Consider the following 13,644-nt stretch of genomic DNA (forward strand, 5'->3'; position numbering starts at 1 on the left):
ATGGGAGGTGCTGGGTGGCGGTACTGGGGATACTGGGAGTACTAGAGGGACTAAGGGGCACTGGGAGGCTATACTGGTGACACTGGGAGTACTGGAGGGACTAAGGAGGGCTGGGAGGCTATACTGGTGACACTGAGAGTGTTGGAGGGACTAAGGAGGGCTGGGAGGCTATACTGGTGACACTGGGAGTGTTGGAGGGACTAAGGAGCACTGGGAGGCTGTACTGGTGACACTGGGAGTACTGGAGGGACTAAGGAGCACTGGGAGGCTATACTGGTGACACTGGGAGTACTGGAGGAACTAAGGAGCACTGGGAGGCAGTACTGGTGGCCATAAGGGGCACTGCAACACAGAACTGGTGTTTCTGAGAGGTACTGGGACATGGGACTGGGGGGCAGTAATGGTGGGATTGGAGGTATTGGGAGTACTGGATGGACTAAGGAGGTACTGGGAGGCTGCAGTGGGGAGGCACTGGTGTGTGCTGGGAGGCACTGGGAGGGCAGGAGCAGATAAGTGATCTGTGTAGCTCTGATGTCCCCACAGCTGAGCTGGGCACATACAGGGGCTCTGACCTGAAGAGTGGGGCTCACACTGTGGGGAGAGAGGCACAGGAGTTACTGGAGGATGCTGGGGAGTCTGGGAGCACTGGGAGGCTGAGCCTGGGGGGTTGTGTGGCTAAAGCCAAGCAACTGTGGTTGTCCTTGGAGGAGCAGCCTTGAGCCAGCCATCCCTGAAGTTTGGGGTGCTGGGGGGAGGCTGGAGGGGGTGCTGAACCTTGAGCCAGCCATCCCAGAAGTTTGGGGTGCTGGGGAGAGGCTGGAGGGGTTGCTGAGCCTTGAGCCAGCCATCCCTGAAGTTTGAGGTGCTGGGGGGAGGCTGGAGGGGGTGCTGGGAGCCAGCATTCCAGGTGCTGGGAGCTGGGATAAGTCCCTGACCTCAGAGATCTGCCATGATCCTCCATCTGGCTTCAGCAGGCTTGGAAAACCAGCTCCTGGCTCCTACTTCCCACATCAAATCCCCCTTTTCTGCTTCTCTCTGTCACTGAGAAATGTTTCCTGGGCTGCTTTTCCTTCCTGTATCATTTGTGGGGGTTATTTTTTTGTGGGTTGATTAGAAAAGTAATTAAAAGCTGAGGCTCAGAGGCTCTGGAGAAAGGGGGTTTGTCAGGGTGAGGCTGAAGGGCATCAGGTTCAGATGTGGTCTGTGCAGTTTTGGTTTATTGGTGCCATCTCTCCAGATGCTTCCCTTGCTGACCTGCTGTTCCTTTTAGGAAGGACACATCCGACTGGTTGGAATCAGCTAATGGATCTTCCCCAGTGGATGCTCTGGCCCTGGAGTCTGCCAGCAAGGAGGCCTATTTCAGCAGAGTAGAAACCTTCACCATATCCTTCCTGGTGCTTCCCTTCCAGCCCTCCTTCCCTGGGGCTTCCCTACAGGCTCTGTCCTATAGAGTCATGGAATCAGAGTGGTTTGGGTTGGAAGGGAGGTTAAAGATCATCCAGTCCCAAATGCCATGGGCAGGGACACCTCCCACCAGCCCAGGCTGCTGCAAGCCCCATCCAACCTGCCCTTCAACACTGCCAGGGATGGGGCAGCCACAGCTTCTCTGGGCAACCTGGGCCAGGCTCTCCCCACCCTCACAGCCCAGAATTGCTCCCTCCCATCTCAGCTCCAGCTCCCTCTGCCAGCTGGAAACCCTTCCCCCTGCTCCCATCCCTCCCTGCCCTTGTCCCAAGCCCCTCCCCAGCTTTCCTGGAGCCCCTTCAGGCACTGGAAGCTGCTCTAATGTCTCCCTGGAGCCTTCTCTTCTCCAGGCTGAACATCCCCAGTTCTCTCAACCTTTCTTTGGCCACATAAACCCAGGCCAAAGCTTGGACTGTTTAACCTATCACGTCCATGAGCTTTCCCCTTGACTCCAGCACCCTCTGAAGTGGGCAGGGAAGCCCCACGAGCTGTCCCCCCTGGTTTGTGCCAAGTATGGCTGGACCAACGTGGAGTGTGACATGCTGAAGTGCTCCAGCTGCCAGGCTTTCCTCTGTGTCAGCCTGCAGCTCAGCCTTGACTTCACCAAGTGTAAGTAGGCTGGAGGTGGTGGGGGGTGGGCAGTGGAGTTTTGTGGGTGTCTGTGCCTTGACTTGTGCAAAAATTGTTTCATAGCTCTGCTCTGGGTGGTGCTGGGGGGTTGGGATCTCTGAAAATAAAGCAGGAGTCAAATGATTTCCTTTAGTTGGTTGAGAATGTGATGAAAGGGCTTGGTCCTCTTGTCAGAGATGGGTTAGAATAGAATCCTGGAATTGTTTTGGTTGGAAAAGACTCTTTAGATCAGCAGGTCCAACCCTTCCCCAGCCCTGCTAAGGCCACCGCTGCCCCGTGTCCCTCAGCACCATCTCCAGGGCTTGGAAACCCCTCCAGGGATGGGGCCTCCCCCCCTGCCCTGGGCAGCCTGGGCCAGGCCCTGACAACCCTTGCCAGGCAGGAATTGTTCCCCAGATTCAACCTCCCCTGGCACAACTTGAGGCCGTTCCCTCTTATCATGTTGCTTCTTCCTTAGGAGTAGAGACTTGGAGGGGACTTGTGCCAGTCATCTAGTCCAACTACTTCAGAGTTAAAATCTGTCGTTAAGGGCATTGTCCAAATGCCTCTCAAACACTGCCAGGCTTGGGGCATCCACCTTTCCCTCCCCAGGAAGCTTTTTCCACCTACTTAAATGTTTCCTGTAGCAAATCTGAGCTGCCCCAACACCATTTTGAACCATTCCCACTCATCCTGTCTCTGGGGAGTAGATATCATAGAATCATTAAGTGGTTTGGGTTGGAAAGGACAGCCAAGATCATCCAGTTCCAACTCCCCTGCATGGGCAGGGACACCTTCCACCATTCCAGGCTGCTCCAAGCCCCATCCAACCTGCCCTTCAACACTGCCAGGGATGGGGCAGCCACAGCTTCTCTGGGCAACCTGGGCCAGGCTCTCCCCACCCTCACAGAGAAGAATTTCTCCCTCACATCTCAGCTCCAGCTCCCTCTGCCAGCTGGAAACCCTTCCCCCTGCTCCCATCCCTCCCTGCCCTTGTCCCAAGCCCCTCCCCAGCTTTCCTGGAGCCCCTTCAGGCACTGCAGATCAGCTCCTCCATCTCCACATCCCCTCCTGTGGAAGTTCTGAAGAGCAATGAGGTCTCCCCTCACCTTCCTTTACCCCAAACTAGACAAACACAGCCCCTCACTTTCCTTTACCCACCTCTGCAGAAAGACATTTCATACCCCACCACAAATAAGTGTCTTCTCCACTTCTCCATCTTCTTGACTGCAAATCCTTGCTCTTGTTGTCTGGAAGGTGGCAGGGAGCTCAGCTGTGGTGTCTGGCAGACACAGGTCATGTGTCATGAGGAGCTGTGTGAAGGTTTCCTTTTGGGTCACTCAGTGTTGATCTCTGGTGTTTGTTCAGACTATCTCTTCTTCATAAACCTTGCCCTGATTCTTCTGATGGTCATGGTGCTGGTTTAGGAAAAAATCTAAAGCAAATCAGAGGTTGGAAGAAGGGCTGGAAAAACGAATTGAGAAATGAACTCTTTGGTTCTGAAAGGTGGGGATAATTCAAGTATCAAATTCTTTTTTTGGGGGGAAGGTTGATTGCCAGATGTGACTGTGATTTGGGTTCTGCAGCTAGGATGGAGGGATCAGGGGAGTTACCAGAGACTGGCAGCTCCTCAGGAGGTAACTCTGGCAAGAGCAGCTGTTCCCTTTCCCCGTGGTTGCTTTGAGCTGTGTTTTCCCTGAGCTGCTGTGCTGTGTGGCAGCTCCACTGCTCCCTGGTCGCTGTGCCTGGGAACAGGAGGGCATTTTTGGCTGCAGGGAGGTGGAACTGCTCCAGTGATGCTTGCTGGAGGGGAGATAAGCCCTGGAGATAAACCCTGGAGACAGCCTGCCCTTCTCTGCTGCAGAAACCACAGCTCTGGGGTTGCCTAAGGGGGAGGCTGGAGGAGCAGCAGCTCCTTTTGGTGGGGAGGGAGTTGAATCTGAGGTGAGAGCTTCAGGCTCTGCAGCCTCAGGTGACATCCATCACCTGAGGAGCAGGGAAGCCCTCATGGCTTGGTGCTTTCCTCTCCTGGTTTGGTTTTCCCAGCCATTCCTCAGGGGATAGCAGTGACTTTGCCTTGCAGACAAGGAGCGCTGCGTGGAGCTGAAGAAGGCCTTGTGCTCTGCTCATGAGAAGTTCTGCTTCTGGCCAGACAGTCCCTGCCCAGGTTGGTGTCTCAGAGCCTGGTTAGTGTGCACATCCAGCATCATTCCCTTTTTTTTCCCCTCCCTTTCTGCCATAGAATCACAGACTGCTTTGGGTGGGAAGGGACCTTTCAAGGCCACCCAGTCCAACTTCTCTGCAGTGAGCAGGGGTAGCTCCAGCTAGATCAGATTGTTCCAAGCTCCATCCAACCTGGCCTTGAATGTTTCCAGGGATGAGGTTTCTCCCACCCCTCTGGGCAACCTGTCCCAGTGTCTCACCACTCTCACAGGAAAAAAATGTCTTCCTGATATCTCAATTAAATCTCCCCTCATTCCATTTAAAACCATCACCCCTCTCCTATCACTACAGGTTCTGCTAAAAAGTCCCTCCCCATCTTTCTTATAAATCCCTTTTAAGTATTGAAAGGCCATGATGAGGTCTCCCTGGAGCCTTCTCTTCTCCAGGCTGAACAACTCTCAGCCTGTCTCCAGAGCAGAGCTGCTCCAGCCCTCAGATCATTTTTCTGTCTCCTGTGCTGAGGGCCCCCAAGCTGGGTTCACTACTCCAGGTGGGAGCTCTCTGGCAATCCATTAAATCCTGTCCAGAGCAGCACCAACAGCTTCCAAACCCCTGCTCCTGCTCTCTCCTGTTGTAGGACCTGTGGTTTCTCCTCAGGTTCCTGGAGCAGGCAGTGTCAGAGGGCAAGAGATCTCACCTTAGAGCTGCACAGCACGGGCAGGGGTGGCTGCAAAACACAAAAAAAGTTGTGCTCAGCTTTTCTTTTAAAAGCCAAGTGACACAAAAGTGGGTGGGACTCCTCTCCTGCCTGCCCTGTGGGATAAAGAGGGGGTGTGAAGGCTGTGGTGCCACAGCTCAGCTCTCCCAGCTTTCTTCTCACCAGATCGTTTTGCCATGTTGCTGGTGGATGAGCCCAGAGCCCTTCTCCAGGATTTCCTGGATCGCTTTCGGAGCCTGTGCCAGCTGGAGCTGCAGCTGCCCTCCCTCAGGCCAGAAGACATGAAAAACATGGTGAGTTCCTCTCTGGTCCCAAGAGAGGGTGCATCCAGGTCCCTGGTGATGATGTCAGGGACTGTGCCTGTGCTGTGCAAACCCTGCCTGAAGCAGTTGGGAGGTTCTGGCTTGGAGAATCATAGAATCATAGAATGGTTTGGGTTGGAAGGGACCTTCAAGATCATCTAGTCCAACCCCAGGGACACCTCCCACCATCCCAGGCTGCTCCAAGCCCCATCCAACCTGCCTTTCAACGCTCCCAGGGATGGGGCAGCCACAGCTTCTCTGGCCAACCTGGGCCAGGGTCTCCCCACCCTCACAGCCCAGAATTTCTCACTCACATCTCATCTCCAGCTCTCTCTTCCAGCTGGAAACCCTTCCCCCTGCTCCCATCCCTCCCTGCCCTTGTCCTAAGCCCCTCCCCAGCTTTCCTGGAGCCCCTTCAGGCACTGGAAGCTGCTCTAAGGTCTCCCTGGAGCCTTCTCTTCTCCAGGCTCAACACCCCAACTCTCCCAGCCTGGCTCCAGAGCAGAGCTGCTCCAGCCCTCCCAGCATCTCTGGGGCCTCCTCTGGCCTTTCTCTAACCACTCCATGTCCTTCTTGGGAGCACCAGAATTGGAGTAGGCAAAGCTCAGCCCTGAGCTGGTCTGTCTTTGCCTTGCCTTTCTTCTCAGACATTCCCCACATGGTGCTTCCACCTGGTCTTTTTGGAATTACTTAGAGGGAGCTTGGGAAGGCTCAGCTGCTGTGCAAGCCCTTGACCAGCACAGGCACAGGTGGCTCCTGTCACCACTGTGTTGCCATGGGGAGGTGGGCTGTAGTGTCCTATTCCCCTGTGCCCCTTCCCTGGCAGGCATGGTGCTATCTGCTGCCTGGCAAAACTGATTTGGGAAGCTTGTTTGTTACCTCCAAGCACTCCCTGAGATGTGGCAGACTGGGGGTTGCTCCTAGAGCTGGAATCCTACAGGACAGTCATTAGATGGGATAAGGAATTTCAGGTGCTAGAGGCTGTCCTGGAGCAGAGGTGTGGGCAGAGGCCACTGAAGGTGAGGGAGCCCAGGGTGTGAGGTACATGGAGGGGCCTCTGGTGCAAGGAGGCTCAGCAGGGAGGAGGGAAGAGCAGGAGCTACAGCAGGAGAGGCTGGAGCATGGCCAGAGCCAGCAGCACGTGTGGGATTGCCTCCATGGTGGGACCTGGCCAGGCCCTGCTCTCCTGCAGCCAAGTCTGACTTGTTGGGCACTCCCTTGCTGGGAAGCAGATGGCTCTGGGCAGCAAGGAGCTGTGCAGGAGCAAGGGAGCTCTTCATCCATGCAGCAGAAACTGTAGAAGGTGTCTTAAGGTTGCCACCGTGGGCTGGCTGAGTTGGGGAAACCCCACCCCCCCATCTGAGAAGAGACAGCAGAAACCCATCCCATCTCCACATCTGACTCCCACAGGGAGCAAGGTCTGGAGCCCCATCAACAGCCTCTGGGGACTCTTTCCTTGCTTTGTGGCCCCAGAAGCCCTCATGGTTTCCCTGAGCACAGGGAAATGCAGCCCCCACCCTGGGCTGGGAGGGGTGGCTGGGGGCTCTCCAGGCTCAGCCTTGCCAGGAGTAGCAGAGCTGTGACCTTCTCCACTGTCCCCACCCATGCTCAGGGGAGCAAATGGTGCTGGAACTGAGCCCAGGTGTTGGGGAGAGTCAGATGGACACGAGGTAGGAGGAAGCCACCAGCAGAGAAGAGGTGCTGAGGGTGCCACCTCATGCCCTTTTGGTGCCAGAAAAAGGGATATTTATTATTTTTTTTAATCCATGAAGGATGTAGTTTGTGAGTAGAAGGAGTGTTGTGGGTTTTTTTTAACCAGGTTTGTTGTTTTTCTCTGTCCTGCAGTCCTTGACAGAGGAAAAGATCACCCTCCTCCTCCAGTTGATTGGGGAGGAGCTGGAGCAGAAAAGGGAGGATGAGAAACCACCAATGAAGTTTTCCACAGAAATGCTGCCAGTGCATGTTCCTGCCTGCATCCTGGCTCTGTGTGGCTGGACTTGCAGGTGGGTGATGGTGCAGGACTGACACCAGAGGGTCTGCTGCACTTGGCTTTTGTGGTGAAACCTGTGGGAGGCTGGAGGAACATGGGTGTCCCTCAGTGAAATGTTCAATATTCCCTGTTTCACTTATCTTTTTTCCTTCAGCTGTTAAAATTGACTTTTCTGTGAGGGTGGGGAGACCCTGGCCCAGGTTGCCCAGAGAAGCTGTGGCTGCCCCATCCCTGGCAGTGTTGAAGGGCAGGTTGGATGGGGCTTGGAAGAGCCTGGAATGGTGGGAGGTGTCCCTGCCCATGCAGGGGGGTTGGAACTAGATGGTCTTGAAGGTCCCTTCCAAACCAAACCATCCCATGACTCTATGATCTATCCTCTGTAACCCCAGCTCAAAGGTCTCTCTGAGACAGCCAAGAGTCTTAAAAAGCTGAACTATTGGTTGCCCCACTTGTTGCTGATTTAGATGTTGAATTCAGTTCCTGAAATGTCACCCTCAGTCAGGCTGTCATTACTCTTTAGGCCTGTGGGAAGGGAGGGAAGATTGGTCACCTGAAGGTTTGTGGGTGCCCAAAGTGTGTGCTGGGTGCAGATGGGTAACACTGCTTGTGGCTGGGGCAGCTTGCTGAAAGTGAGTCCCTGTCTGAGGGTTCAGGCTGGAAAAGGGCTGGAAAAGGACTTAGGGTGGGGAAGAGTGGAGCTGCCACTGTGCTGGGAAGTTCAGGGGCTGAGGAGGGGAACACTCTTGGCTGATGTGCCCTAACTGGGTGTGCTGCTTCATGGGAAGCTGAAATGGAGTAGAATAGAATCATTTTGGTTGGAAAAGATCTTAAAGATCAAGTCCAACCATTACCCCAGCACCACCAAGGCCACCACTGCCCCATGTCCCTCAGCACCATCTCCAGGGCTTGGAAACCCCTCCAGGGATGGGGACTCCCCCCCTGCCCTGGGCAGCCTGGGCCAGGCCCTGACAGCCCTTGCCAGGCAGGAATTGTTCCCCAGATCCAACCTCAACCTCCCCTGGCACAACTTGAGGCCGTTCCCTCTTGTCCTGTCGCTTGTTCTTGGGGAGCAGAGCCCGACCCCCCTGGCTCCAACCTCCTCTCAGGCAGCTGCAGAGCCAGAAGGTCTCCCCTCAGCCTCCTTTGCTCCAGGCTCAACACCCCCAGCTCCCTCAGCTGCTCCTCAGGAGCCTCATGCCTGCACACACCCCAGGTGCTTTGGGCTGATTTTTTGCCTTTCTGGTGAGTATCTGAGCCCCTTTAAAGCAAAGCTATAGATGGGATTTAATGGACTTGTTTCACTTCTTAGCACACGGGGCTACCAAAGCTGTAAGTCTGTGCCTCAGCCCAGGGGTCCTGATGTCCTGAAGCCTCTTGGCTCAGGAACCTGTGCCCTTGGTGGTTCCCATGCTCTGCCAAACACCTGCATCTCTTCTGAAAGCTGCGATTTTTGGGGGCAGGTCGCAGGCTCCTCCCTGACTTTCCCCTCCCGCCTTGGCTCTGTCCCCGCAGCAGCACCCCTGGCTCCACCCCTGGCTCCGTGCACCTCTCGGTGATCACCTGCTCCCGTTGCATGAGGAAGGTGGGACTCTGGGGCTTCCACCAGCTGGAGTCTGGGGGCCTGGAGCTGGACTCCTGCAGCCCCAGCAGCGCCGCGCCCGCCGAGCGGCTGCGGGCTCCCGCCCACCCCTCGGATGCTGACACGGAGCCAGGACACACTCCCTCCAGGCTCTGAGCAGGTATGGCTTGAGGGGCTCTGGGTGGCACCAAGGGGTAGTTTGGGTGCCTTTTCCCTTGAAAGAGGCTCATCTTGGTGCTGTGTCTTCAGCAGAAGTGGGTTGCTGCTGGCTTTATCCCTGCCCTTTGCAGGTCTTTGTCCTCCCCTCCAACAGCCCTCCTGAAAAAAAAAAAAGAGGCTTTTCCAGCCAGAATATTGAGGCTTTTCTATCTCAAAGTGCTCCAAATCAGGGGCTGTATCCAACCAGACACATCTAAGATGCTCCTGGTGGGAAGGTGGCACAGGAGAGAAGGCTTTGATGTCTTGTTTGAGCTAGACAGGGTCCCCCGCCATGTCCACTTCATGTTGGTGACTGGAGGAGCTCTATGAATTCCTTGTTCTTTCCCCACTGGCAGCAGGAGAAGAGCCCATCCCCATCCATCCCTCGCCCACGGGGTTGGGACTCTCCCATCCCCATGGACAGGAGTGACCTGGAGGTGGCCAGTCCCACTCTGAGGAGCCGCCCTGTCACCCGCAGCATGGGACAAGGGGACAACGTGGAGGTGCCATCCAGTCCTCTCCGTAGAGCCAAGCGGGCACGGCTCTGCTCCTCCAGCAGCTCAGTGAGTGATCTGGGTGGGGAGGAGAGGGATCTGGGGAGGAGAGGGATCTGGGCAGGGTGCTCCTGATCAAAGGGATGTTGTTGTCCCCCTTAGCACAGCACTGGGACAGCTCAGGGCTGGTGTTAAGCATGGAGAGGGTTTTTTCTGCCCCCTCCATGGAGGTGTTGAAGGGCAGGTTGGATGAGACTTGGAGCAACCTGGTGTAGTGGGAGGTGTCCCCCCCTGCAGGGGGGTTGGCACTACATTAATCTTCTAGGTCCTTTCCAAAGAAAACTGTTCTATGATTGTGCTATTGGAGTCTGTTTTCAACCATCCTGTCACTCCCCTCCTTCACTGTCATCTCCTCCCCCATCCAGGACACTTCTTTGAGGAGCTTCTTTGACCCCAGCTCACAGCATCGTGACTGGTGTCCCTGGATCAACACTGTGGAGGGAGGGGAAGCTCTGGAAGACACCACAGCCCAGGTGGAGAAGGAGCCTGTGAAGGCAGAGCCAGGCTGGCGAGTGGTCATGGACACTCTCCTTGCCACCAGGAAGTGTGACAGAGTGCCTGAGACAGAGCCTGTGGTGAGCCTGCAGGACCCCCAGCCCCAAACCCAAGAGCTCAAAACATTGTTTGCCCAGGGCTTGAAAGCTTCTGGGCAGAATTTGGGGTAGATGGGCTTTGTTCAGACTGAAAGCAGACTCAGCTGGGTGACAAGGACCAGGTGTGTGTCTGTGGAGTCTCAGCTTCCCCCTGGCTGTGCTGACAGCCCCTCAGCCAGGTCTCATCTGCTCCAGGATGTGTTGTGAGCAGATCTGCTCAAGGGCTGCTATAAATAACAGCCTTTCCTGGGCACCTCAGTGCTGCCCAAGATCCAGTTTCATTTCATGTCCCAACTTACAGCTCCTGACCCTTCCTGCAGACATCCTGACCACTGGCTCCTGTGGCCACCAGCCCCAGACTGTTCAACTCATGGCTTTCAAGCCAGGGGAGCAGAGCTGAGGCCACAGTCTCCCTGAGTGGTTGTGGAGCAGCTGGGACCTGGTGCTGCTTCCCTGGGCCTCATTATCCATTTGGATTCCTCCTGCTGGCTCCCACCTGCTTTGCTTGGGGCTGAGCTGCAGGAGCTGGTGGAGCAGTCCTGCTTCAGCATTGGTCTTGGAGGTTTGTTTGCCCAGGAGGTTCATATCATAGAATCACAGAATGGTTTGGGTTGGAAGGGACCTTCAAGATGATCTAGTCCCAACCCCCCTGCCATGTGCCAGGACACCTCCCACTAGGCCACCAGAGCCCCATCCAACCTGCCCTTCAACACTGCCAGGGATGGGGCAGCCACAGCTTCCCTGGCCAACCTGGGCCAGGCTCTCCCCACCCTCAGAGCCCAGAATTTCTCCCTCCCATCTCATCTCCAGCTCCCTCTTCCAGCTGGAAACCCTTCCCCCTCATCCCATTCCTCCCTGGCCTTGTCCCAAGCCACTCCCCAGCTTTCCTGGAGCCCCTTCAGGCACTGGAAGCTGCTCTCAGGTCTCCCTGGAGCCTTCTCTTCTCCAGGCTCAACACCCCAACTCTCCCAGCCTGGCTCCAAAGCAGAGCTGCTCCAGCCCTCCCAGCATCTCCGTGGCCTCCTCTGGCCTCTCTCCAACAGCTGCATTGTGTCCTTCTGGTGTTGGGGACCCCAGAGGTGGCCCCAGCCCTGCAGGGGGGTCTCAGCAGAGCAGAGGGGACAATCCCCTCCCTGGCCCTGCTGGTCACCCTGCTGGTGACAGCCCCAGGACACAGGTGGTTTCTGGGCTCCAGCACATGGGTGGTCCCTTCCAGCTGTGCCATGTGCTGGGAAAGCTCCAGCAGATCCTGTGGGACCAGGCATGAGTTGGAGGTGTGAGACCCAGCTGGAGTGGGGGAGATTTGGAGTCTTGTCCTGCTTCTTGCTTGAACCTTGCTGTTCTCCTCTCTGGTTCTCTAAATAGGGTTAATGAAGAAGAGGAGCAAATTGATGCCCTGGCAGCCAAATAGGATCTCTTGGATGGGTTCTAGTTTTGCTTCCCAGGCTTTGTAGGCAGGTCCTTGGAGCTGTTGCGGTGTCTTAACCTCTGCCTGTTACTTTGCTCCCCTCTCTCACAGAGTCTCTCAGTCAAGTCCTCCAAGGTGTTCCGCATTTTCCGGCAGTGGGAGAGCATGAATTCCTCCTGAACCCACCACTGCCCCTGGGAATCTCCAGCCAGGGGTCTGGGACAAGACCCTGGCTCTGGCAGGGGCTTTGCAGTTGCTCCCACAGCAGCTCTGTGCCCCGGGGAGGGGATGTCCAAGAGGGTCTGTGCCAAACGCAGCCCTTAGCTGCTGCTGGGACCCCCTCCTCCCTGCCTGCCTTCCTTGAAGCCCCCCCTGCCTGGACTAACTGCTGCTGGAGCCCTTGGCCCCCAGGGCTTCCAAAGCTCCAGCTGGAGCCCTTGGCCCCCAGGGCTTCCACAACCCCAGCTGGATGTGCCGTGGGCGTGCGGGGAGAACGAGGAGACGTGGTCACCTCTCCAGGGTGACAGTCCTTTGTCCAGCTGTGACCTGCCACCCACGGCCCAGGGAAGTGATGCCAGGTGGGAATAAACATTTCACTTTTGTTGTTTGTTTCTTTTTTTTTTTTTTTTCTTCCCATGCTGCTGTATTGTTGCTTCCTGGGGTGGGATGAGCTCTGGACCTAGCATGTGGCTCCTGTATCCCTTGGGATGCTCATCTTTGTGGGATCAGTGTCCCTCTCCTCCTTCCCACTCCTTGTTTTGCAGCCTCCCCTGCTTGTTATGGGGTCTTGGCCACAGCCTCAACCCTTGCACATGCAGAGATGCCCCCAGCCTTGTATCCCAGTGCCCACCAGCATCTGCCCAGCAATCAGCTGCCCAAAGCAGGTTTGACTGGGGGCTGGGAGCCTCTCTGGTGTGATAAATCCACCTGGCCTAGAGTGGTGGGGAAGACTGGGGCACAGCTCAAACCCTGGAAGAGGCAAGTTAGGGCTTCCTGTGGCTCAGGATCACAAGGCTGGGTGCTGGGAAGGGAGTGGTCTGTGTGGAAGTGGGACAAGAAGCCGGGAAGGGAGACCCTGCTATGTCATCTCCATCCTCAAGGATGTCAGGGACTCCACAGGATGCCCAGGCACAGTGGGATCTCCTCACCCTGGGTCTGCCACAGACACATGGATGGGGGTGAAGGCACAGAGCCATGTCATTCCCTTTTATTTTTGTGAGCAAAGGAACCTCCTTTAGAGGAGGAGCAGCCCCTGCCTTGGTTTACCCAGCCCCAGCTCTGGGGTTTCTTCTCCATCTCATTTCACCCCATCCCATTTGGAGCATTTTCTGTCTGCTCTTGTGTCTGGGAAGACAGAAGCTGCCTTGCTCAGGCCTGAACCCCAAAAACTTGTGGGTGCACCTGCCCACCTGAGGGCTTCTTCTGAGAGATACTACCTGCCACCTTCTCAGGTGGGTGCTGGCATGAAGCTCCTTGGGGAGTCTGGGTGGGTCACCTTCCTTTCCTAAGAGGTTCCTAATTGCATGGCCCTAACGAAGGGCTGCTTCACTCCATGGCCTTGCTGGGCTGGGAGATGGGGGTGTCACCCCCCCCACACACACCCTGGGCACCCCCAGAGGGGTGAGGATGGGCTGAGCATTGGGTGGAGCACAGAGTTCCTTCCCAGTTCCTGAACCCACTAATCCCCATGTCCCAAACAGCCCCCTCATTGTTTTCCCCAGCCCCCTCTCTCCCCTTACAGCATCCCTGTGGCTCCACTGCTCCCCAGAATTCCTCTAGCTCCTCGTTCCATTTCCAACGGTTTTCCCTCAGCTGGCTCCCCCTGCTCCCCATATCTCCCCCATTCCCATGGCTTCCAACACCCCATTGCTCCCCCCATGTCTCTTTTGCCCATCCCTGCCACCCCTTAAGCCATGGGGGGGATGATGTCCCCAGGCTGGGGTGGGGGCAAGTCCAGCCACCCTCCCTGCCTGTGCACCCCCATTTTCAGAGGGCCCCCAAACCCCTTTTTGCACCCACATATGAGGGTCTGGGTGCTGCAAGAGTGGTCTTAGGGCATCCCAAAA

General features: G+C 56.2%; 1 protein-coding gene across 1 annotated transcript; it reads left to right on the top strand.

Moving 5' to 3' along the window:
* Window positions 1-11,758, top strand: ZC3HC1 (zinc finger, C3HC-type containing 1). Its single transcript, XM_010007664.1, is given in 11 exon segments — window positions 1-20; window positions 1,271-1,382; window positions 1,923-2,073; window positions 4,157-4,240; window positions 5,120-5,247; window positions 7,102-7,259; window positions 8,759-8,909; window positions 8,911-8,985; window positions 9,383-9,586; window positions 9,943-10,152; window positions 11,690-11,758. Coding segments are annotated over 11 exon segments (1,362 nt in total).
* Window positions 11,759-13,644: the final 1,886 nt, after the last annotated feature.

This window comes from Chaetura pelagica, unplaced genomic scaffold, assembly GCF_000747805.2.
Source record: "Chaetura pelagica isolate M959 unplaced genomic scaffold, ChaPel_1.0 scaffold402, whole genome shotgun sequence".
Lineage (NCBI taxonomy): Eukaryota > Metazoa > Chordata > Aves > Apodiformes > Apodidae > Chaetura > Chaetura pelagica.